At 38.2% G+C, this 25,702-nt stretch overlaps 1 protein-coding gene across 1 annotated transcript in view; it reads right to left on the minus strand.

Moving 5' to 3' along the window:
* Positions 1-10,063: 10,063 nt before the first annotated feature.
* Positions 10,064-25,702, minus strand: part of LOC149255725 (uncharacterized) — a 105,398-nt gene continuing 89,759 nt past the window's right edge. The window contains exons 7-8 of the mRNA XM_089455119.1: positions 10,692-10,927; positions 10,064-10,473 (exon numbers count right to left, since the gene is read on the minus strand). Of these exons, the coding sequence (XP_089311245.1) occupies positions 10,381-10,473; positions 10,692-10,927 (329 nt within the window). The 3' untranslated portion in view covers positions 10,064-10,380. The remainder of the gene's footprint in view (positions 10,474-10,691; positions 10,928-25,702) is intronic.

Raw genomic sequence — 25,702 nt, forward strand, 5'->3', positions numbered from 1 at the left:
CAAACTTAGGACACTTGCATTATTTTCTTGGTCTTCAAGTCTTGCAATCTAAGGAAGGTATTTCCCTTTCCCAGTCCAGGTATGCCTGTGATCTTCTACGCCACTGTCATGTGGAAGACTGTAAGCTAGCCCCTTCTCCCTTTCAGTCTAGAGTCAAACTTTCAGTCACTTGTACTTCCCCTGAAGCTGATGCTAACTTATACTGTCAACTTGTAGGAAAATTTTTGCATCTGACCCATACCCGTCCTGACATTTCCTTTGTTGTTGGACTTATTGCTCGATTTATGAAAAACCCACATGAAAGTCATTGGAAAGCAGCTAAAAGAATACTTCGTTATGTTCGAGGTACAATTCAGTTTGGGATTCATTACAGTGCATAAGAATCTCTTCTATTAGTTGGTTTCACTAATTCTGATTGGGTTGATGACCCTAATGATCAGAAGTCTACTGCAGGTTATGTGTTCACTCTTGGTTCTAGACCTATTACATGGGCTTGTAAGAAACAAAGTGCCATTTCTCTTTCTTCAGCAGGAGCAGAGTATCGTGGTGTCGTAGGAGCTAGTAAAGAAGCCTTGTGGCTTCGTCAAATCCTATCAGAGTTTGGCTTTCAGCAGCAGCATCAGACTACACTTTGATGTGATAATCAAAGTGCCATTCAACTATGCAAAGATCCAGTCCAACATCAGCGCAACAAACACATTGAACTACACATGCACTTCATCATAAAGCTCATTCATGTCCATGTTCTTGAAGTGCAATATTGTTCAACCGATGATCAAGTCGCTGACATCTTTACAAAGGCTCTCACAAAGGCGAAGTTTACTAAACTTCAATTTATGGTTGGAGTTCAGGAAGTTGTCACTAAAGGGGGATAAACTCTAATGCCTCCTTCCTTCTCCTATTGTGTCATATTTGTACATCCTTCAATCCTATCCCAAGTTGTTTTTAAGGGGGGATGTTAGGATATTCCGATACATAAGAAATAGTTAAGTATAACTTGGTCTACTGTAGAGTTAGGTAAAGTGTGTTTTTTTACTATGTACTTTTGTAACTTATCATCTGACGATCACGATATGTTCTAGACATTAAGTGATTCAACGGTTCATTCTCTCCTCAGTATTACCGACACTTGATCTGTGGCTTAACACCCGATTGGTCCATGATCTCTATTTAAAGAGCATGGAAAGTCATTGTAGGGTGACCGTTCATGAGAGAAGCTTATGTAAATTTTCTTTCTTTTATTAATAAATTGCCTGAAGTGGCCGCGTTGGCTCAGGTTGTGGACTGTTTCCATCTTTGAGAGTTTTAACCACGTCAAGAATATTGGTGTACTGATCTGTGATCTATTTGTGAGCGATGTCCTTTGGTGTTCTATTTGAAGAACTTACCCTGTAAATTTGTACATATAAGACATGTTCTTCATGTCAGATTTAAAAGAGAAAATTTCAAAATTTAAAATTTGAATTTTTGGCACCAAAATAGTTAAGTCGACCCTTCCTCAATTCAAGTCGGCCCCAGTGAAGAGACACCCTTGTTGTCGCCTAAAGTGTACACCAAAGGCACAACACTCAGAACATGGGTTGTCACTCTAAATCCCTATTCACTCTGTTGGAACAACTCTAAGAGATTAAGGGAAAGGAAATTATTATTAGTGTAATTTAGTTGTTAATTAGAGCAAGTGTGGATGCTTATTAGCAGTGTGTTTTAATATAGATTCAATTAGCATAAATAAGGCAAATATAAGATAAATGTGATAGACGAGTGCCTTAAAACAACGGTTAATGGTGAATTAAAAAACTTGCAAATAGATATCTCCAGTCACAATAATAACAACGCTGCAATAAGAGTTAGTATTGAGAGAAAAGCACAATATTAAAATATGAGCAATAAGATATAACTTGTAAGAGCGAAAGAAAAATTGTACTTTTTTCAAAGAGAAATGCTCAAATAAAGATGACAATATCATAGGCATTGAGCAAGATGATTAACATATAAGTACAAGAACAATATTATAACTTTACTAATGAAATAAAGGAGCTCACAATTTAACAATATGCCCAAGACAGATGGAAATTAGATAAATGAAATGCAAAGTCTTAGATGCCTAATTTATGGTGCAAATATTTCAATGAGATTAATTAAAGATGCTTCAAAACATGAAATGTCTTTAAAATTTACCAATAGCAAATACCATTCCACTTAAATAAACATCTAGCACTTTGAGCACAATGAATTTATGTCAATGATTAATGAAGCAAGTAAAATAAGAAATTATCCAATGAAGCAATACAAATTGGATCTATGACAAGATAAAACAATTTTAATGGAAATCCCAATTAGCAAACTTGATTAGTTAATGAAATGCAAATTTGAATTAAATAGCTAGTAAAACCACAAAATAATTAAATCAAGGCAAAAGATAAATGATTTCAAAAGTTATATGTTTGTTAACCTAAGAACCGAGTGTAAACATTAGATGTTATAAAATGCAAAATAAATAAGTTAGTAATGAGATTTGACTACTAGGCTAGTAGATTTATGATCCAATAAAAACAACCCTTACCCAATGAAAAGACTTAGAAGAAAATTTAAGAAGAGCTTTACAAAATAGATTTTAAATACTACCTCCTCAAAGTTTGCAAATATCAAATTTTTTAAATAACCGATGCTAAGTAACTGTCTTTGGACATCAAAGCATCACATTCCAAAATGAATTGCTTTTCCGATTCCACTGTTCTAAAAGTGCAAAAAGTACACAACCGTTCTTCCCAAGCTTTTTTAGGTTTTTTCCACCGATCCATTTCGCACCGAAGGTGATGCGTGTTAGTTATTAATTGAGCAATAAGAATATTTGCTCTCCATGGAATGCTAGTTCCAATGTACTCTTTTGTTGGAGATTACAAGTGAGTTTGAATTCATAAACATAGTATTTCTTATTTCTACCACACTCTTTTCTCCATATATGCTTACAAAACTTCTCCATAACAAAAATCTTTAACTCCTTGCTATTTGTGAGACATGCATTGAGGTAAATATTCCATTTTTTGCATCTATTTGTTGTTTTGTGTCATCCATGAATTTTTTTTTTTTCACTCATGCCTTCATTGAAAATAACTTTATGCAATCTACCTATTCACATTTGCTCAATTCTCTTTAAGTACCTTATAAAAAGCACCATAGCAATTACTTCCATGAGAACTGCTTGTGTCAAAACTCAATTAAGAGAAATAACTTTATGGCCCGGAAAAGGTTAAATTCCATTCACTTTCACAAAATTTACTTACCTGGGTTTGCTCGTACTACTGAATGGCAAAGGGTCGAAACATGAAGACGGCTCCCCTAGGAAATCGATTCGATTTTGCTCCAGAAAAATATGAAGACGACTGCCACAGAATAGATTTCTCCTTGGGAAATCAGAACTGAGTCCTCATCGTTTCACTTTCACAAAATTTATCTACCTGGGTTTGCTTGTACTACTGAAAGGCAAAGAAAATTTTTATGCAAGGTCAAACGTGAAGACGGCTCCCCTAGGAAATCGATTTTGTTCCAGAAAATATGAAGACGACTGCCACAGAATAGATTTCTCCTTCAGAAATCAGAACTGAGTCCTCATAACTACATTGATCTGCGGCTAATCAAATGGAGGCTTCAAGATTGCAGATGGTTTGCACAAGAAAATAAATCTCTATTCCTTCAAAGCTTCACTTCGAATTTCTTCTTGGAAGAACTGATTACATCTTCTTTCTTAAAAAAAAATCGAATTGGCTCAACGGAGAGAAAAGCCACAAAAGCATCTCGATTTGATTTCAGAAAACGCTTTTCCTAAGATTTATTTTTTCTTGTCCAAGGAGAACTTCGCACCAGGTGAATGAGATCAACCCTTTCAAAACGTATTAGAAATTACTGAATACGATCCTCGAGGAGAAAATGAAAACCCTTTTGATGGTTCACGACCAGGTAAAACAGGGGCTCAAAATTTAACATTATTTTTGTGAGAAATTTACAATTAATTCCTTAAATCTGAAACTTTAAAACCTTTGAGAAATTTGATTAATTTGCAAAAAGTTTCAAACCCCAAAATGGCTTTCGCCCAGGTAAATGTGGCAGTCAATTTTGAGCTTTGGGTCAAGGGAAAGATAAGGCCACAAAGGTCTGCGGCCCTCACAAAAAAAGTTCAAAGGTAATTTCCGGCCGTATACCCTAAAAATCGTTTTGCCAATAGTTAATGAAGAGAACGACTTAAGGAAATCTGTTTTTCTCTGCAAACACAAATTAGATCACCCACCCAGTTTTGAGTCTAAAAAACTCTCTCGGCCATTCATAATGAATGGTCAAAACTCCACGAAATCTGCAAAAAAAAAATTAAATGAATTCTCCCTTTTCAAATTTTCACCCCAAAAAAAATTAATAACCCAGGTCACAAAGGGAGGGAGGGTTTGGTCCTCAAAATAATTAGACTTTCTTCACCAAAAGGCCAGATCGCTGTTAAAAAAATAAAAAAATAGAAAATAAATACATGGTTAGAAGAAATATTTACAAATAGTTCACAATGTTATATGGTTTTTATAAGCAAATCTATTCTTTAATGCACAAATAAATTTAAGAGATATTTTTTATAAGCAAATCTATTTTTTAACGCATAAATAAATTTAAGAGATTTTTTTTATAAGCAAATCTATTCTTTAATGCACAAAAAATTAAATTTAAGAGAAATATTTTTTATGGGTGAGCAATAATAGCCAAAATCCTGAATGAAATTGTTAGATAACCCATGAAATTTAATCAAATAAGCTCTTGAATTTTGGTCTAGCCGAAAACTTCCCCACATCCAAGATCTAAATACTTGAAGTCTCTACACACTTAAAATCAAATTATTAGATCAAAAGAGATGTATACAACATAATAACTTTCAAAATCTAGATATACATGCTAGATAAATCAAATTAAAATGTTTCTCTAAAACCCATCAACTAATACAAGATCCCTGTGTAAATAATTGATCCAACAAATCGCGGAAGAAATAATAACTTATTCAGTATAGAGTATTAGGCACATGATCCAAAAAACATTACCACAATAAAACGAAGAGGGACACCATCAAGAGTAATCCCCAAGGACTTTTTGCTTTATTGATCTAAAAAAGTATTACAACCAGCAAAGCTTGACTCAGAATTTCTTTACAAAATTTCGGTGTCAAATGAGAAGCAAATAAATCCCCCTCCAAGTGGAAAATGACTAGGTCCAAAAAACTGCACATTTTTTACTTGATCTTGGATAATAACAACTACTTGGTGTTTGATCCATGCAAAAAAAATCTCGTCCATTGATCTTGAAATTCCAATTCCATAATAATTGCCTTTTTTCTTGGTCCAAAAATGATTTTTGACCTTTTTTCCTCAAAAAAATCATTTTCGACTTAATCACCTTGGTCCATAAGCTCAACTTTTGTTAAAAATTTGATTTTTTTCCTTGATTATTTTCTGGCCCCAACGAATTTCTTGTGATTTTTCTGTCTTAGAATAAAGTTTGTCAATTTAATTCTTCCTTAGAAATGACTACCTTCTCCAAAATTCATTTTTCCACTTGGAAAGAATTTTATTTTATCTATACTTACTTTTTGACTCAAAATTAATTAAATTTTTGGTTTAGAATTTTAATTTCATATAGGCAGAAAAATTAATTTTGACACTAGAGGGGATTAATAATTTTTCCCACCATCAAATGTTTTAACCATGGTGTCTAAATATGAGGGACCATACACCAAAATATTTTTACATCAAGATATTACAATTAATTCAACCCTTGAAAGGGGAAAACACCTTTAGACAGACCCTTAGTAATTCACCCAATTATGCGACACAATATGATCTAGTATAGACCAAGTGTGTTTGCAATAAAATAATTTAGCCAAATGTGCTTAAATTATTCCCAAACACACTTTTACAAAAGACTTGATATAACACTAGAACTCACCAAAGACTTTGTCAATGAATTTTACCCTAGCTTCAGGTTTTAAGCTGAAAAAAACTCTGCCGATTATCCGTGTTTAGAAACACAAATAATTTGGTGAGGTTAAAAAAACTTCCTAAGATGAAATTTTTTTCCAAAATCAAAGGCTTATCTAGGTGTTACATAATTAAATGGTCATACTAGCATCATTTACAACAAACTCGTAGAATTTAAGTTTACAATGACAAAATTGACGCTGAATGATGACACTGATTTTCGAAAAAAAAATTGTCCATTGACTTGTACCCTACTTCTTGGACTATTGACAGAGTGTGGTCAACAACACCCAATCGCAAAGGTAGAACATTATATAAAGGCATTCAACCTCCTCCACAAAGGCACCAATCGACCTCTCACAAGTAAGATAGTGTCTGAGCATCCAATAGAAGGACATGCAGGACGAAGATCATCTTTCTCTCTCTCTTTCTCTAACTCACATCTCCCGCTCTAGCTCACGCACATGTTTCTGGGCAACATATTCTTGTTAGGTCGAATTTCTGGGCACACTGGGAGGCTGAATTTCTAGGTTTCTAAGAGGTCGAATTTCAACCTAGGGAAAATCAGATCAAGCCGAGTTGCAGGGCAGATTGGAGGCTTGACTTGAGGACTGGAGACCAAATTTGATCATAAGCATTGTTGGTCAGTTTGACCTCATAGTTGACTAGCAACATTAGATGTATCTCTTGTTGAACTGAAGAATTTCTCTAAGAAAAAGGTTGTTGGACTTTTCACGTAAGTGGGTTTTATCAGGATAAAACTTGTGTCCTTTTTGTGCATTGTGATCTCTACTGTTCTTACGGTTTTATGGTTTAATTTCTGAACTGTAATTGCTTCATGATAAATTGGAATTATTAAAAGAAGATCTATATCATTAGAAGTAGTTATCATTATTTCAGAAATTTGTGCTTGTATCTATCGCATTCAAAAACTTAACAAAGGGGAGTTACCCTATGCCATGGATATCAAAGGGGGAGAGAAAAATCCAGAAGCATAAAGGCAAGAGGAGCTCACAAGGAGGGTATGATGGTTGCCATCAATGACAAATGTGAAGATTGTTGAAAGAAGTTGTCATTGATGTCAAAGGTTGTCCAAATGGAAGATAAAGTTACATATTCAAATAGCATATTTCAAAATATAATTTTTGGATTTTTAATGCCCCATTTGGATACCCTATCTTTGTTTGCATTCTTAATCCATTTACTGCTGAAATGGAAGCATAACATACATGGTTGGAAAACTTATTCTGAAACCTTTCCAATGATATATGACACTCCCTCTAACTCCTCATGGTTTAGGATAAATCATTTTTCGAATATTCATTGTACATTCTACCAATTGCACAAGCCAGTCTAGTGAGTAGACAAGTCAGCCCTCAAATGCACTATGCATTGACATGATAGGAGCATTTCAAGTCATTCAGTCAAGCAAGTTCGGATCTATTCAAACAAGCAAAGAAAAGTTCAGAGGTTCATACCTCATGAACCAAAAGTGAAAAGGGGCTGATTTGGAGAGCCTTTCTGGGAAGGATTTTTGGCACATTTTTGAAAGGTTTTTGGCTTATTTTGGGAGGATTTTGGCACACATTATGAAGATTTCTGGCCTTGGTAAAAAGGCAAATTGCAGACCTCTTCTTGAGGGCCAAATTCTGTCCCATTTGAAGCTTGAATTTCAGATTTGTGTAGATGGCCAAATTCCATTGTAGAAGGCCAAACTTCAGGCCTATCCTAAGAGGCCAAATTTCCCTGTTGAGGCCAAATTTCCCAACTATTACAGATCCACAAAACAATTTCAAACATCCAACTATGCTCTGTCAAATTGTATTGCTGGCAAATTACAAAAGCCACCATCAAATCACCATAGACCACGCTTTTCAATGATGACCCTGCTCTCACAAACCCATACTATTCAAAGACAAGCTGCTCTCATCAATCATTCAAAACCAAGATTTTCCAAACACCCCTGCCCTGAATCACACCAGGGTAATCATGTACCAGAGTTCAACAATCACAAAAAGTGTATATTAAAAAACAAGCAAATGAACCAATGATTTGCTTCAATATTCCCAACGATTTGCAGGTCTGCAAACACTTATTTTATTAACCCCTTCACATACAAGCAACTGCTACAGCTGGTTATATTACTTGCACATGCTACGAGGAAGATGATTCAAACCTCAATAGTTTGGTTCAGATCTTCCTGGTGAATCATAACTAATTCCCAAAATTACTCCAACACCCCTAAAGACATGGTCAACTATGCTAAAGCAATTAAACTGTTATTTGTAGGCTCGTTTGTGAGGATGGAAGATGTCATGGACATGTAAGAGATTAAACAAATTTCTCCACACATGAATGAACCCGGAAATATTTATAACCTACGAAAAAACAACAAACACGACATATATGTATTACTATTGATGCACCTGCATCACCTCATCTTAGTATTATACTAAATCTGCATCTTGGTATTATACTAGATGATTACATTAATCCCTAACCAATTGAGATAACGACACAATGAATTAACCAAGCCAAATGTAAGAAATTACAATTACACCATTCTCAATACTCCGTAACCCCTTCAACCCTAAACGAGATTGACCCAAAAAGGAACACCCTTCTACCTTTCTTAACTTTCAAGATAATCTTCTAACATAATTCTCTTTGTGAAGCCAGCCTGTGATATGACCACTTCTTTTTGCTATAAATAATACTGATTTGCATTATTCTGTAATAATCACTTTTCTTCTCCATATTTGCATTTTCACTTGTGGAAGATAAATTTGGATAAGACAATTTCAAATCAGGTAGGAACCATCTTCAACGTTAGCTTTCTTCAGCAACCTCTGCATAAATAGCATATTAAGATATTCACAAGTATAATTTTTCTGGACCAAACCTGTTGGGGTCCTTTTGTATCCACAGCAATGACTTGAATTTTGTATGGCAGAGATGGTACACAGATTATCTGTAAAAGGCCAGCTCATACACAGTTGAAATTTTGCATGCTCAAAACGATATGGAATGCATTAACAACACCTTGATGAAATCTGCAGCCAAAGTTCAACATTTTGCCAAAGCCAGAAAACAGAAACAAGTCCTCCTTAAAAGAACGAGGACAAATAAGAGAGCAGCCATAAAGCAAACAGCATTGCATTACAAACTTTAACTAGAACTTTGATATAATCATCAAGATACACATTGAAGAAACTGTAAAAACTCAACTGCTTCCAATTTCTGGTTTTGCAATGGAATGTGCTCTAGAGCTCATGCGCAGGGAAAAAATTCAGATTTTGTAACATCTAAAACAAATAAAATATCATTAAAAAAAAAAAAAACTATAAATGCAAAAGATCCCAATCATTCAAGGCTGGGATGGTTGCTGATGGACCTATTAAATGAAGTCATATGAAGTGAATCTAACTGGTTTGTGCACCGGGTACCAAAATTATATAATCTTGGTTGCTGTTGGACTTATTAAATGAAGTTAATTGCGGTGAATTTAACTGGTTTCTGGGTACCAAGATTGTATAACCTAAACCAATATGCTAACATGTACTCAATTTATATTTATTGTTCATCATACCGATCCTATTCTTAAACATTTCCATAGATTCTTTCCATGAATTATACATGATGTCATTAATATCCAACTGAAAACCACTGCCCCCAAAATGAGAAGCTGAGAAAGTATAAAAGTTTTGGAGGAAGTAAGAAAGAGATTGTCAATAAAGCCATTCATTCTATGTTTCAAACCCCTTACAGGACATCTGCGATATATAATTCATTCTCATCATGTCATATTATACATGAATGATAGATTCCCTTCCCTGAAATCAGAACACCGCTGCCAGATTAAGAGATTTTTTTGGTAGAAACTTCAACATGTCCTTCCTGTGTACCATGTCTGGTAGTGTGTCCAGAAAAATGAAAATCTTGTATACTCCATCTAATGTGACAAAAGGAAGCTGATTAAACTCATTACTCATAATGGTCCCTATTGTGCACATGACAGAATCCATAAGCAGAATTTTAATAGATAATAACGTGAGATATAACAAGAATTCAATCTTGAAGTATTTTCAATGTATAAAAAAAGGTCTACATCAATATATTAGCCACAAGAGTTTATCTGAAAGTGTTCCAAATACACAGTGACCAACCCAGAACCCAGATATCTTGCAAGTAAACAATGAAAGCTGGCATATACTGTAAATATGTAAGCCTTCTATGGAAGGTGACCATCGACAACACAAGTATATCAATATGTTTAAAATACAGTGTACCATACTAAAAGTTTCTACAAAACCATTCACTTGAAGATGAATACTACCCATGAAACTTTTCATCGATAAGAATTCACTGCAAGCGCTTAGGTGTGAGTTGAGCTGTGAACGTGACTACGTTTGCTTTTCTTTGAAGAAGGGGATTCAAAAAATTGGCGAACTGAAGCCACAGGATTAACCTGCAATTAAAATTTCTGCTTTCAACTTTACAGTGCACTGTGAGTACACAAGAACTCCCCTAAAAACTTTACAATAGTACATAACTTATAGCCCTATACATGATGATAATTTATATCACAAGTGCTTGCAATAATCATGTTTAGAAAGTCTAATCCAAAAACTGTCAGATAATCAAGGAGTAATTACAAGTATCAAGTGAGGTTTATAGATGGCCTACCTTATATCGAGATGAGGTGGACCCTGATTCTTTCAGAGAAGCAGAAGTTAGCTCCTGTGCGTTGCATTGATCCAGTGCATCAGCTGTAAGTTGCCATCCACAAATACCTGTGTTTTTGTCACCAGCTAGCATTCCTTCTGAAAAATGAACAGTAACCCATGGGCAGAAATGTCGATGCTGCTTGATGGGATCAAACGCCATGCCTTTCCCCCATGTCTTCTGTTCCAGACTTCGCCCTGGGAAATGACATAATAATATGAGATGGCTAACTATTTGTACATTTTAGAAAAAAAGATAAAAATGAGACCATATTTTATTTCTGTTAATATTGAACAACACCCTTTTCTTAATTTCTAGTGTCCCACTCCCCCCTCCATCTAATATAGCTTATTTCCATTTACTTGCAAATTAATGCTTGTAGGAAATACTTCACCTGTAGAAGCCTATTTGTTTCCATGTTTAAACTCTTCTATTCATCCCGATTAGTTCTTTGTTAGGAGACAAATGAAGAAAATATGAATTCTGGGATTCCAGAATGGAAACAAATAAGTTTCTATAAAATTGTTGAGGTCACAATCATGCTAAAGGAAACATGGGACCCCCCCCCTATCAACTGTGTTTCAGTACAGAAACATCGAAATGCACCTGAAATGTGTTTCAGCCCAGCTAAAACACGTTTCAAGCACCATACCCAACGATTCCACATTCATCATCAGGTTTCAGCATCCATACGGCATGTGGGGTGGTACAACATGCTTGTTTGGCACATGTGGGCCGTACATAAATTATTTATAAAAAACAATAATTTATGAGTTTGGCAGCCTAATATTCAACCCTAGGGTCCTACTAATTGTATGTACATTGTAAATAATGGTAATGTTAAGAATATGCTATGCAATTAACGGTAATGTTAAATTTGTATACAAGGGTGTACGAGAGTATGGAACTAGCATTTAATAAAGAGCACCTAACCCTCAATGTGCCTTGATGTTAGTGGCATTGATTGCTGAACTTCTCTATCATAACCCTAGTAAAAGTGTACCCATCACAAACAAAATCTGGATTTGACATGTTAAGCTTTTTCTTGTTGGAAATACTGAGAGGGATGAATCAGTGTTTCACTTCAATTAGTTAATTTATAATCTTCAAAGCATTAAATTTAACATTAGCATTGGATCAAAACATAAATTAGCTTCACATCACATGAACTTTTAACAACACTATTAAAAAATGCACGACATCAAGGTAGTACACAAGATTTTAGGTGGAAACCCTTCCGGGAGAAAAACCACCAAACGCTTCTTAATATAGATCTTCAAAAATTTACATCAATAGGAAGCTTCAACTTCCAGGATTCTCCAGCTACAACTGGAGGGAGGCTCCAACCCCCTGATTTATGAGTTCCAATTGAAAGTATGCTCCAACACCCTAATTTATCAACTCCAACTAGAAGGACACTCCAACTCCCTGTTTACCAGCTCTTATTGGAAGGACGCTCCAACACCTTGATTTGCCAGCACCTACTAGAAGGACCCTCCAACACCCTGCACAGGCTCCAACCTGCCCTAGCACCACCTTGCCACCCTGAAGTATTCTCTAGCTGGCTCCATCCTAAAGGAGACTTCACACTCTTGCCTTGCACTACCTTACCACCCTGAAGTGTTCTCAAGCTCCAACCTGAAGGAAACTCCATCTCCACCTCACACCTATTGGAAACACTAAGAGGAGGGTGAATTGGTGTTTCTCTTAAATTAGTTAATTATAACTTCACAGAGCATTAATTATCATTAGCATTAAATCAAAACATAAATTAGCAACACCATTCAACAATACACAACATCCAAGACAGTACGCAAAAGATTTTAAGTGGAAAGCCTTCTGGAAGAAAAACCACCTAACGCTTCTTAATATCTTCAAAAATTTACATCAATTTGGAAGCTTTGACTTCCAAGATTTTCACCATCAACTAAAGGAGGCTCTAACCCTTTGATTTACAAGCTCAAATGAAGAAAGCTCCAACTCTTTGATTTACCAGCTCCAACTAGAAGAGCGCTCCCATGCCTTAGTTTTATCAGCTCTGACTGAAAGGATGCTCCAACACCCCGCATAGGTTCCAACCTGCCTTGGCACCACCTTACCGCCCTGAAGTATTTTTAGGCTCCAACCTGAAGGAGACTCCAATCTCCGCCTTGCACCACCCTGCCACCCTTCAATTCACCACAGCGTAACACATTTCACAATTTTCAGACTGGATCCAAGTGTGCTCAAATAATATCAAGATAGTCTGCTTGCTTTATTGATCTGTAATATTGGCACAAAGGTCATCAGCAGCAAAAATTACCAAACCTTAACTGATCAATCAGTAGCAACATATGCTCATAAATAAGTCTGCCAAATTCAAACAATTGGCTGAACACCTGCTCAATACATCAATAGTATTCTCTGCTAGTCCAAATACATGAATATCTTACTCAATATACTAACCCTAAATATATCAATATATATGAAGTCTGCTCAACAGATGGGTGTCACTGTCAAACCCTAGCAATATGCATATATCTGTTTTTCATACATACTCTGACTTCTCAGTGCATGGCAGCTATCTATTAATCAGATTCTGCAATAAATAATAGAAGCATACAAGCTCTGGTTCCCAACATTTTGCCTCAACTTTGTAACAATCATACCTTGCCAACACCTCAGACTTCGTCAATAACTGCTGCAACATTACTGTATAAATCCTCTGCTCAACAATCAGCTGGTCAGTATATCAACACTGTCCAACTCAGATAACAATATGCACTCAAGGAGACTGACCCATTCAATGTCAATAAACATCAGATGGTAGCTATAGGCAAACCTGCAAATCTCATGACAAGATATGGCAATACATGGCATACAAAACTCTGTCCTGTCAGCTGTTCTTGGCATCTACAACATAACCTTTTTCAGTCAAACAATATTGGCACCAAACTCTCAAAGGCACAGCAACACTAAAAATCATAGTAGTAGTATAAACAAGCTTCATCAATGTGGCAATACAAGGATGGGGTAATGGCAAACTGCACAGATGACTACTCTGCAATAATGCCTTTACAGTTGATGTATTCTTTAGATGCACAGTAGAGAAACAAACTTCTTCAGCTACACATTCAACAATCAACAAGCCTACTGTTGTTTGACCTTGCCTGGAAGATGCCTTAATGATATACAGTATGATTCAGACCCCTTTAGAGCTTCCTTTAAATTCCTGGAACATGCCTTCAACTAAATCACATAATGAGTTTCATACCTTAATTTTGTTGATGCCACTGTTATACCTAAAGTTGTCTGCAATGTGTGCCACTTTTGTGTATAAAGATGCTCTTGTCCAGATATATTTGATTGCACTTATTCTGGCTTGTCTTCGAGTCAAAAACAATTCTGGTCTTAAACTACAGTTCTGAGAAGCCTTTGTATGAATAATGCCTTAGAGAATTTGGATCAGACCTCAGGAAAAACTGCTTCAGACTTGTGCAAATTAGCCCTCAACAACCACTCCTGTAGGTATGCTTTGGAATAGATGACAAAGAGCTTCAAGGTCTGCACACAGTTGCCTCAGGAATTTTGGAATGTCTCCAACAGAAAAGCTCCAAATTAGGGAAAAAAAACAGGCTTCAGATCTGTCTCAACAGTCGTACCAATGTCAACTGAATACGCAAGGTTTTCCTCAAGAGAGCTCGAATTAGGGCTTAGAGATTGCATTAGGCCTTAAGGTACTGCGAATGAACCTCAAAGAAATTACCCTTGGTTTTAGGGCTGAATTAAAGATCATAGGTCTGACAAGGAATATGCCAAAACTCACATTAAAGAATGCCAAAATAACTTCCAGCAGTCCTTACAAATACTAGTGAATGATTGCCATAGAGATTCAAATTCAAATTTGTAGTGATATATCTTTGGAATAGGCTTGATCAGTCAACCGAAGAAGGTTCATTTGAACCACGTTGAAGGCATTGTTCTGCCTTCAAACCATCAATTAAAGCCCTACAAAAATAAGGTCGAGCCATATATAGAGATGTTAAATTTCCACTGTTCTATGCTAGCACAATCACTTAGCCCAATTGTTTCTTCAAATAACAATCACTTTTAAATAAATTTAATCTTCCAATGACAGAGCAATTGCAGATAGAATAGTAAATCCAATAAACAAAAGAAGACAGCCAAGAACAATAACAAGAGACACAAGATTTAGTCAAAGACCAGGGAAAAACCCCACAAGGAGGAAAACCCTTTCAAAATTCTTCTATTATTAGATTGTCATCAAATGTTCAGCAGAGAGATACAATGTTCCGATTCATCAATAAATAGTCAAAGTCAAATCTTTGACTTGTCCAACAATCCACTAACCAATATTCAAGAGATGAGCCCAAAAATCAAATCTGGTCAACAGGTCAAATCTGCAATTCTGGTCAAAGTCAACAACAGTCAACAGCAGCAAATGATGCCCTAAACAGTCAATGCTCAGCAGTCAAAAGTGCCTCCAAAAAGTTTGATCTTGGCAGCAGAAAATTCGACCTCTTTAGTTCAGTCAAAGATGGTCAAAACAGTCCCAAAAAGTGCCTTAGAAATTGGTCAACCTTAAGGTCAACCCTGCGGTCAAATAGCAGCTTCAGATCTGCGGTCAACCAAGGTCAAAGTGCCTAGAAATCTTTGCTCTCCTTGTCTTTAAATTCGGCCTCCAAAGCTGATCCAAAAGTCAAAACCAAGTCAACCAAGCCCAAACTCCCAAAAGTCAACGCTGGTCAAAGTCCAAAACAAAAGAAGAACTCGGCCCAACCAGAAAACCTTCTCTCTCCTTTGCACGTGTGAAAAATAGCCCTGCAATTTCAGTAGTCGAACCTCCAAAAGAAAAAGAGATGTGTTGATGTGATGCTCCAATGTGATGTGACAAATGGTGTATTTATATGCTTCTTAGGAGGTCAAATTAGTTTGCCCAGGCCGACTTGTACTTTTGTGTACTCATGGGTTTCACTTTAAAAAATTAATTTTTCCTTTGACCAAATTAAATTCTTCCAAGGGCAAAGAGGGGTTTCTCTGGATGAGGAAGGTTGTCCAATGGAGGGAATCTATCCCTGAGCAGCCAAATTAGCAAGAGAGCCTTAGGCAATGTGCGAATTAGCCTTTGTTCTCCCACTAAGTGTCCTCAAATATTGCCGCAGAGATCTCAAAAAAATCTACCTCAGAGTGCAAATATATCCACTGTAAATGCTTCTATTCTAGGGTCGAATGGCCTCAAGACCTATGACTCATATGTAAGCTACATAGGGCTGAACGTATCTCAAACAACTCTTAACCAGGTCTCAGAGAGAGCCTCAGAAAGGAGTCTGAATGACCTCAGATCAGCCTCAGGAACAATGCTTCAGTTTTCTCCACAGATCTAGCCTCAGGACAGCCGAATTGCCACAAAACTTTTAGCCAAAAGCCAACCCAAAACAGTAAAGAAATAAGTCTGAAAATCACAGAAAAATATACCAAAAAACCCTTTCAAACATCACTTTCTTCAGTTGTGTGTGACAAAGGCCGCAAAAGAATCATGAGGAATAGACGTGTAAGAATGATGCTTTGTGGAGGAAATTGTGCACCATATTTATATTAGTTGAAGGGGCACCAATAGGGCAGTCAACCTAACAGTTGAGGGAAACAACCTTCAAAACTGAAACTTGAATTTTCAATTTTAAAAACTTTTGGCACCAACCTTAATCATATATTGAAGCCGACCTAAAGAGGATTTGCCTTGCTTTATAGGAGGGTCGATTAGGGTAGTTTAAGCCCTATAAAAATTATCAAAATGCCAACTTAAGTTCATCAATAGGCCCAAAAATGACCAATCGTCAAGCTGCCCTAATCCAAATTTGGGGCACAAAACTTTGATTGGTCGTATCTCCTCAACCGTGAGGAGTTATGAGGCATGCCACATACTGTTGGAATCAACACGATGAGGAGAAACAAATGATGATGATCTCACGATCAATATCACTGTCCTTTACATCCATTTTTCTTAATAAGTGCAGGGCATCTAAGGCTTCCTAGGGCTTCTTGTCATTTGGAGCTTCCAATCAATGCAAATTAGACGACTATTAAAAGCGTTCAACGACTGACGATGGTATCAATGACACCATTCAACAACAACACCTTGCCACCCTAAAGATAAGAGATAACTGAATAAGATTTTCGACTGTCTGTCACTGCGTGGATCTGCAATCATCACTGTCTTGCCGCATAACCACCACATTATCAAGGTTCACGTAGATTTCAATTTCTGGTTGTCCTATCACATTAGTAGCAATACTCTCCATTGATTAGGGTTGGTCAATATGCTTTAACAAGTCATGCATATTGCAAGTCCAACATTAACCTCTAGACATAGTCTTAAACCTCATTATCATGTTGGTTACCCTAGCAGTATACCAACATGTCATAAGTATAATAAGCATCAATATATTCTCAACACAAATTCATAGTTCAAACGTAAATGAACTCCAACAACTACAAAAATAGAATGACCACTTAATCCTCTGAAGTCATTATAATGATCATATATCCCCAATTGCATCAAACCCTAGCACATCTCCTGCCCAATGGCATCAAGCCCTAGCATATCTTATCCTCAATGGCATCAAGCCCTAGCACATCTGACATACCTGCAATAGAAGTTCTTAGCTCTACCCAATAGTATCAAGCCCTGTTAACTTGCATGCACCAACAATCTCTCTTACATACTCTGCCCAACAATTAGGGCTCTACCCAATACATTGGTCTTCAATTTTTATGAGCAAATTTAGAGTATCTGCATGTGCATGCTAATCATTAGTAGTAGACTTTATCACCACTGGGGCCATTATGCAAATCCACATGAGCTCATAAAGTCTCTCCAATAGTAGTAATTACTAATTATGGGCTCACTTTCTCACGCAACATGAGATTCTTTTCTACTTTTTGTACACGTAGGCAATTGCTTTGTTGCATCAACATTGTCATCAAACATAATTTTACATGTATCTAGAAATTGGAGATCAATATCATGCAAATTCAAAACCGAATGTTGTACACACTACACTAGAGATTCTAAATTTAAATCACTTTATAGAATGTACTAGCAATGAACACAAAAAAAGGAGAGCTTTGCACACATAGCTTTCACATATTCCACAACAACAAAGTATATGCCATACCAACAAAGTGAAAAATACCCAATCTCTAGCACAAGTCTTCCAATTGCAAGTTTAGTCACATATAGCAGTCCATGCATTATCCAACTCCAATTACTTTGTAGCTCTACACACTTTGCAGTGTCCACTAATCAACATGAGGTTGGCTCAGCGTATATCTTCACTCCTCTTTTGGCCCCTTAAATACAACAATCACACACACAAATAACAACTCCACACTACAACAATAATCCCACAATGCTACGCATGGCTACGTATGTTTCTTCACGTATAGGACTTGTTACCCACAATTTTGTGGGTGATATCCCCAGGAGAAATTTTTTCTCCATGATTGTCCTCAGCTAGCAGCCAACAACCCCTTGCAGCCCCAACTAGCTCATTGTGCCATTTCTCTGCCACCTCAACCAGCCATGTGGTCCCTCACCCATCTATCATGTTTGAAGGTGGGCCTCCCAAACCTAAAGGTATGTCATGTCATTTTGTGATTGAGTACGTTAGTTTACTTATCATGGAGATTATTGGGCATGAATTAATGGGGGGATTTGGCAGAAAGAGTGGACTAGGTCTGTGCCCTTATCCCCTAGGTCTCTATTATGGTCTTAACCTTGAATCCTAGTCTCGTGGGATCTCTTTTACTGACCTTTGGGCTTCTAGGATGTTATTTCATGGGAAACCTTGATTTTGGATGCGTGGTCCCGCTCCCCGATTCATACATATCATTCCCCTTCCACTCATTATTGTTGATTTGGGGTAGCATCGGATGTGCTCTAGCCGTGAAATTTGGTGGAGAGGTTGGGGCACATAAGATCTCCAATACCTAGAAAGGGTTTGCGAAGATTCTAAACAGATCAGGAGATATTAAAATAGTTAATATTTTTAATGGAGTCCCTAAGTCTAAACTTAGGGAAAATAAAATATTAATGTGTATTAATATGAATCTGTGTTAGAATGGTGCAAAAGACATGGATCAAACCACATCTAATCTTAGCCGTTGATTAGGGACTTAATCTCGATCGTTGAGATGTCAACAGAAAAAGTATAAGAGGAGGCTTGAGGGGCACTTAGAGAACACAATGAGGGAGACCAGTCAGTTCAATTTCTGGAGCAAGGTTTGCTGAGAAATTGAACCAGTGGTCCGGAGCGCAGTTAGGAGGCAGCAAGTACAAAATAGAGAGACGGTTGATCAGCGCAGAAGAAGCAAACACAGAGCCAGAGGAAGCCACGCAGAGGCAGCAGAGACTGCGCAGAGCCAGAAGGGCATGCGTCATCCATGCAAGAGGCTGTATGAGTGACGCAGAAGCCCAGAGAGGCTGAGCAGAGCCTCCGGCTGACGCAAAGGGTTTCAAGCTGACGCAGAGGGTTTCAGGTTGTAGCAGAGGTCAGTGGGGCCTACGCTGGGTTTAGAAAAGTGTTGGAAGTTTGTCTATCTGTGGGTAAGCCAGTTTGGCACCCTGTTGTACAAGAAAATTGTTGTATAATAAAATCCTCCCTTGCTACACCGATTTTCCCACATTGGGATTTTCCGTGGACATTAGTCCAAAATAACTGTATCAATGTGTGCATATGTTTGTTTCTGTATTACGGTGTGATATCTGCAGCAATGCTTATTTTAATGTTTGTTGAAGTAATTTCATGAATAACTTATGATATAAGTAGGAAAAGTAAATCAGTTGCTGTAGTGATAGAATTTTCACATGGTATCAGAGAAAGTAATCAGAGACAGAAAAGGAAAATCGGTTATGGGTCGAGACCACGATGCAGAGGCATCCACCTCAGGGGACTCATGCAGATTTTCAGAAGATTTCACAAGAGAGAGAGAGAGATTTTGATTTCTCTATGTTGGCTTCCAAGTTGGAAGAAGAAGTGGCGTGCATGACTAGTGTTGCATCATTAGAAGTATGGTATATAGGCAGTGGAGCCTTGTGGCATATGACGGGAATCAGGGAGTGTTTCTTAGAATATCGAGAAGAGAAAATGAACTTTCAGATCACCATGGGGAACAAGGCAAAGTGTACTCCAATAGGAAAGGGTACCATAGTTTTTCAGATAGAATCGGGAGAGCGGTTCCGTGCCACAAATGTGTTGCATGTGCCAGGATTGGGGATGAACTTACTTTCCATGTCACAACTACAAGGCAAGGGCTATGACATCTACTTCATCAAGGAAAGGGTATATGTCAAACACCCGAGCTGAAAAAAGAAAGTGTAGATCGGGATCAAAAGTAATTGGTTGTACAGATTACAACTAGAATCTCCAATGGCACTAATAGGCAGTCATGGGGACAAAGACTTGAACGAACTATGGCACAGAAGGATGGGTCACTTACACCATGGATCTCTGAGAATTCTCAGGAGCATTGTAACAGGAGTTCCGAATCTAAGTACGGAACGAGACGATGTATGCAGGGGATGCGCTCTACGAAAGTATGCCAAGGCGGCATTTCCTAGGAGAAACCACAGGGCCAAGAGTGTTCTAGAATTGATACACTCAGATATCTGCGGACCTATGTCAGTCAAAGCTCTCAGCAGTGCCGAGTATTTCCTTACCTTCATTGATGACCACTTGAGGCAAACTTGGATCTATTTTCTAAAAACCAAGGATGAGGTTTTCTGTCGATTCAAGGAGTTCAAGGCTCTAGTGGAGAATCTGACAGGTAAGAAAATAAAAGTCTTGCACTCAGATAATGGTAGAGAATATGTTGACAAGGAGTTCAAGGCTCTAGTGGAGAATATGACAGGTAAGAAAATAAAAGTCTTGTGCTCAGATAATGGTGGAGAATATGTCGATAAGGACTTCATTGATTTTTCCGCTAAGGAGGGCATCAGAAGAGAGTGGACAGCTCCCTACAATCCGGAGCAGAATGGTGTGGCAGAAAGGAAAAACAGGACTATTGTAGAAGCAACTAGCGCCATGCTGTATGATCAGGATATGCCAAAATTCCTATGGGCAGAAGCATGCAACATAGCTGTCTACGTTCAGAACAGGACTCCTCATCGGGCAAGATTACTCCAGAGAAAGTCTTCACTGGGAAGACACCTGAAGTCAGTCATTTCACGATATTTGTGAGTTTGGCATATTGTCGCATACCCGAAGAAAAGAGGAAGAAACTGGATCAGATTGCAGAAAAGGGGTACTTGGCAGGATATAGCGAGAATGCTAAGGCATACATAATTTATCTTCCAGGGAGCAGGAAGGTAGTAGTACGACGAGATGTAAAGTTCATGGAGGACGGAGCTTTCAGAAGATCTCGCGAAATGCCTTCCAAGGAGCATTCGAAAGAGGATCCGTTGGTCATGCCTCTTCAACCAATGGAAGCGAAGAATCCTTCCTCAGATCAAGAAGATTCTCAGGATGAGGAAGAGGAGCGAACAGAAACACCTATTGACAAAGGAAGAACTAGCAGGAAACTTGTCAAATTCTGCGTGATGCAGAGAACTTCATCGGAGAGCCATGGAACAATAAAAGGGAGCGAAAACAACCAGACAAGTATCAGTCCTTAGTAGCTCAGGATGGAGAGCCTACCAGCTTCAAGGAGGCAACTCAGCGTCAGGTCTGGCTAGATGCGATGGTGGAGGAGTTAACTCCATAATGGTAAACGATGTTTGGGAGGTGGTTTCAAGGCCTCAAGATAGATCTGTGGTAGGTTCAAGATGGATCTACAAGATCAAATATGTTGCGGACGACAGTATTGAAAAATACAAGTCCAGGTTTGTGGCTAAGGGGTATGCTCAAAAGGAAGGGGTTGACTATGAGGAAACCTTCGCCCCGGTAGCCAAGTATACATCTATTAGGACTGTGATATCTCTTGCAGCCTAGATGGGATGGGAGATCCATCAGATGGATGTCAAGACGACATTTCTGAACGGGGTAATAAAAGATAAAGTATACATTGAACAACCAGAGGCCTTTGAAACTCATGGGAAGAAGTCTCATGTATGCAGACTGAAGAAAGCCTTGTATGGGCTGAAGCAGGCACCAAGAGCATGGTATGGTCGAAAAGATGGCTACTTGCAGAAGATGGGGTTTGTTAAGAGCGACGCGAATCCGAATCTCTACTATCTGGTCGTAGAGAATGAACCACTTATCTTAGTATTATATGTGGATGATCTCTTCCTGACAGGATCATCCAAACTCATTGAAGACTGCAAGAAGAAACTAGCCACAAAGTTCGATATGAAGGATTTGGGACAAATGCATTATCTCCTGGGGTTGGAAGTTTGGCAACAGAAAGGAGAAATCTTCCTTGGGCAAGGAAGGTATGCTACAGAAATCCTAAAAAGGTTCAGGATGGGAGATTGTAGACCTATGGCTACGCCAATGATCACCAACTAGAAGAAGATTGATGCATTAGAAGACAAGGATGTCCATCCCACCCTATACCGACAGCTCATAGGGTCCCTGATGTATCTAGTCAATACCAGGCCAGATATTTACTACACTATCAACACCCTCAATCAGTACATGGTGGAACCAAAGAGGGCTCACTAGGCAGCAGCCAAGCACGTTCTCAAGTATTTACAGGGAACAGTTGATTATGGGCTCTTGTACACCAAGGGGAAGGAAATCAGGTAGAGTGGATTTACTGATGCAGATTGGGCAGGAAGTTCAATGGATCGAAAAAGTACCTCTAGGTACTGTTTCAACATTGGATCAAGAATAACCTCCTAGTGCAGTAGGAAACAGATGTCCGTGGCTCTAAGCTCGTCTGAGGCAGAATATATGGCAGCAAGCACAACTTCGTGTGAAACCATATGGCTCAAAAAATTGTTGGTAAACCTATTCAGAAGAAATATGGAGGCGACCAGAATCATGTGTGATAATCAGAGTTGCATCAAACTCTCTGAGAATCCAATATTTCATGATAGGTCAAAGCATATTGATATCCGGTGTCACTTTGTCAAAGATTGTGTCCAACGAGGAGTTGTACAGTTGAGCTACACTCCTACAAGGGAACAAGTGGCAGATATCCTCACCAAGGCCCTTGGAAAGTCAAAATTTGACTACTTCAAGGAAAAGATGGGGATGGTAAAGAACCCCTTTCAAAAGTAGTGTGTTAGCAGCACGAATAAAGAGGGAGTTGCAATGCAGATGCAGTGTTGGGAGAAAGGACCAACAACAACATAGATGCAAAGGGAGTTGCAGTGCAGATGCAGTGTTGGGAGAAAGGACCAACAGCAGCATGGATGCAGAGGGAGTTGTCGTACAGATGCAGCAGTGGTAGCCGCAGATTCACGGGCAGTAGTACAAGAGGCAGCAATGCAGAGGATTTTGGGCAAGAAGGCCTAGCATCAGCACAGGTACCAATGCCAGATGATCAGAGTAATACTTAGTGAGGAGTATTGCTAGAACACAATCCTCGCTAAGAGGGAGTGTTAATTTGGGGTAGCATCGGATGTGCTCTAGCCATGAAATTTGGTGGAGAGGTTGGGGCACATAAGATCTCCAATCCCCAGAAAGGGTTTGAGCAGATTCTAAACAGATCAGGAGATATTAAAATAATTAATATTTTTAATGGAGTCCCTAAGTCTAATCTTAGGGAAAATAAAATATTAATGTGTATTAATATGAATCCATGTTAGAATGGTCCAAAAGACATGGATCAAGCCAGATCTAATCTTAGCCGTTGATTAGGGACTTAATCTCGACCGTTGAGATTTCAACAGAAAAAGTATAAGAGGAGGCTTGAAGGGCACTTGGAGGACACACTGAGGGAGACCGATCAGTTCAATTTCTGGAGCGGGGTTTGCTAAGAAATTGAACCAGTGGTCTGGAGAGCAGTTAGGAGGCAGCAAGTACAGAACATGTCAAGCTAGGCAGTAACTCCTCAAAGCAAAATTGATTCGTATATCATATTCCTTCAGGTGGTCTTTATTATATACATGAGGGAGAGATTGTTCACTTCATCTCCCGATGACTGTTCATATTACTTATTATTTATTTACATTATATTCACCCAATCCTGATGATTAGGTTTCAACATTCCCCCCCTTAATCTGAAGGGATGTTGGTGAGTCCAAGCATCATTCTGAATCGTTCAAGCTTTTCTCTTCCAAGTGCTTCGGTGAAGATGTCGGCAATTTGCTCATTAGTGGAACAATGACAGAGATGGATTGTTTTGGCCTCAACATGATGTCGAATGATATTTGGTATTGATGTGCTTCGTTCGATCAAGGAACTTTGGGTTCTTGGCCAACTTTATTGCAGAGGTATTGTCAATCATGAGTGGAGTTGATTGTACTTGTTTTACCTGCAAATCTTCAAGAATTTTCCTAAGCCACACTTTCTTTTGTTGCTTCAGCTGCTGCCATGTATTTTGCTTCTGTTGTGGAATCTGCTGGAACTAATTGTTTGCGTGATCTCCAAGAGACAGCTCCTGATCCAAGACTCATAGCATATTCTGAAGTAGATACCCCAGTTTCTTTGTCTCCATCGAAGTCTGAATCAGAGTATCCAATCAAGCTGAAGTCATCCACCTGTGTATACTTGATTTCAAAGTCTTGACTTCCCTTCAAGTACCTTAGAACTCTTTTTGCAGCAGACCAATGTCCCTCACAAGGCTTTTGCATAAACCTGGAGAGGATTCCAACAACAAACGAAATGTCTAGTCTAGTAGTAGTTAGGTAGTTGAGACTTCCTACAAGCTGTCTATACTTTGTTGCATCCTCAAATTCTTTTCCTTCAATAGATGTAAGCTTTAATTTCTGTTCCATTGGAGTAGTAAGAGGATTGCATTCTGTCATGCCAAACCTGTTCAACAGATCTCCAGTGTATTTCTTTTGAGAGAGAAATATGGACTTCGGATGTTGGGTTACTTCAATACCAAGATAGTAATGAACATAGCCCAAATCAGTCATTTCAAAACTTTTCCCCAATTCCTTATTAATGGATGCAATGTAGCTTTCGTTGTTCCCTGTCATCAAAAGATCATCTACATATACCACAAAATATACAACTGTTTTGCCAACTTTCTTGACAAATAAAGTTGCATCATCAAGATCATAATGTTTGAAATTGAGTTTCAGAAGATGCTCAGTTAGTTTTTCATACCAAGCTCGTGGTGCTTGTTTGAGGCCATACAAGGACTTCACAAGTTTGCATACTTTATGTTCATGTCCTTTCACAGCAAATCCTTCAGGCTGGGACATAAAAACATTCTCTTTCAGATCTCCATTCAAGAAAGCAGTTTTTACATCCATTTGATGGACCTTCCAACCGTTCTGAGCTGTTAGGGCAAAGAGTGTCCAGATGGTAGCCCATTTTGTTGTGGGGGCAAAATTCTCCTTATAATCGACCCCTTCCTTCTGTGCAAAACCTTTTTCCACAAGCCTAGCTTTGTGCTTGTCAAGTGAGCCATCAGCTTTATACTTGTTCTTGTAGACCCACTTGCAGCCAATTGGTTTGATTCCTAATGGAGGATCAACCAGCTTCCAAGTGCCATTCTTTATGAGGACATCATACTCCTTTTGCATCGCTTCTTTCCATTCATCATGAGAAGCAGCTTCTTTGAAGGAAGTTGGTTCAAAATCTGTAGACAAGTTCAATTCACAATCATAAGAAACATCCATATCAACAGGTGAATTAGAGTCATCTACATCACCTCCATTTTGCTGGTTTGAATTTCTAGTTCCTGTCTTTCCAACCTCATCAGGATGAACACTTTCAAGTGTCTTTGTCAGCCACTTTGGGGGACCTTTCTCAGATGGTCCAGGTTGCTCCGCTGATTGAGTTGGGACTGAATCAAGGTTGAGTCTCCCAATTCTGTCAATCACATCACTTAAAGCATCATCCGTTGTTGGAGTT

This window comes from Pinus tabuliformis, chromosome 7, assembly GCF_031772625.1.
Source record: "Pinus tabuliformis cultivar Carrire ecotype Pingquan chromosome 7, CPIR1, whole genome shotgun sequence".
NCBI lineage: Eukaryota > Viridiplantae > Streptophyta > Pinopsida > Pinales > Pinaceae > Pinus > Pinus tabuliformis.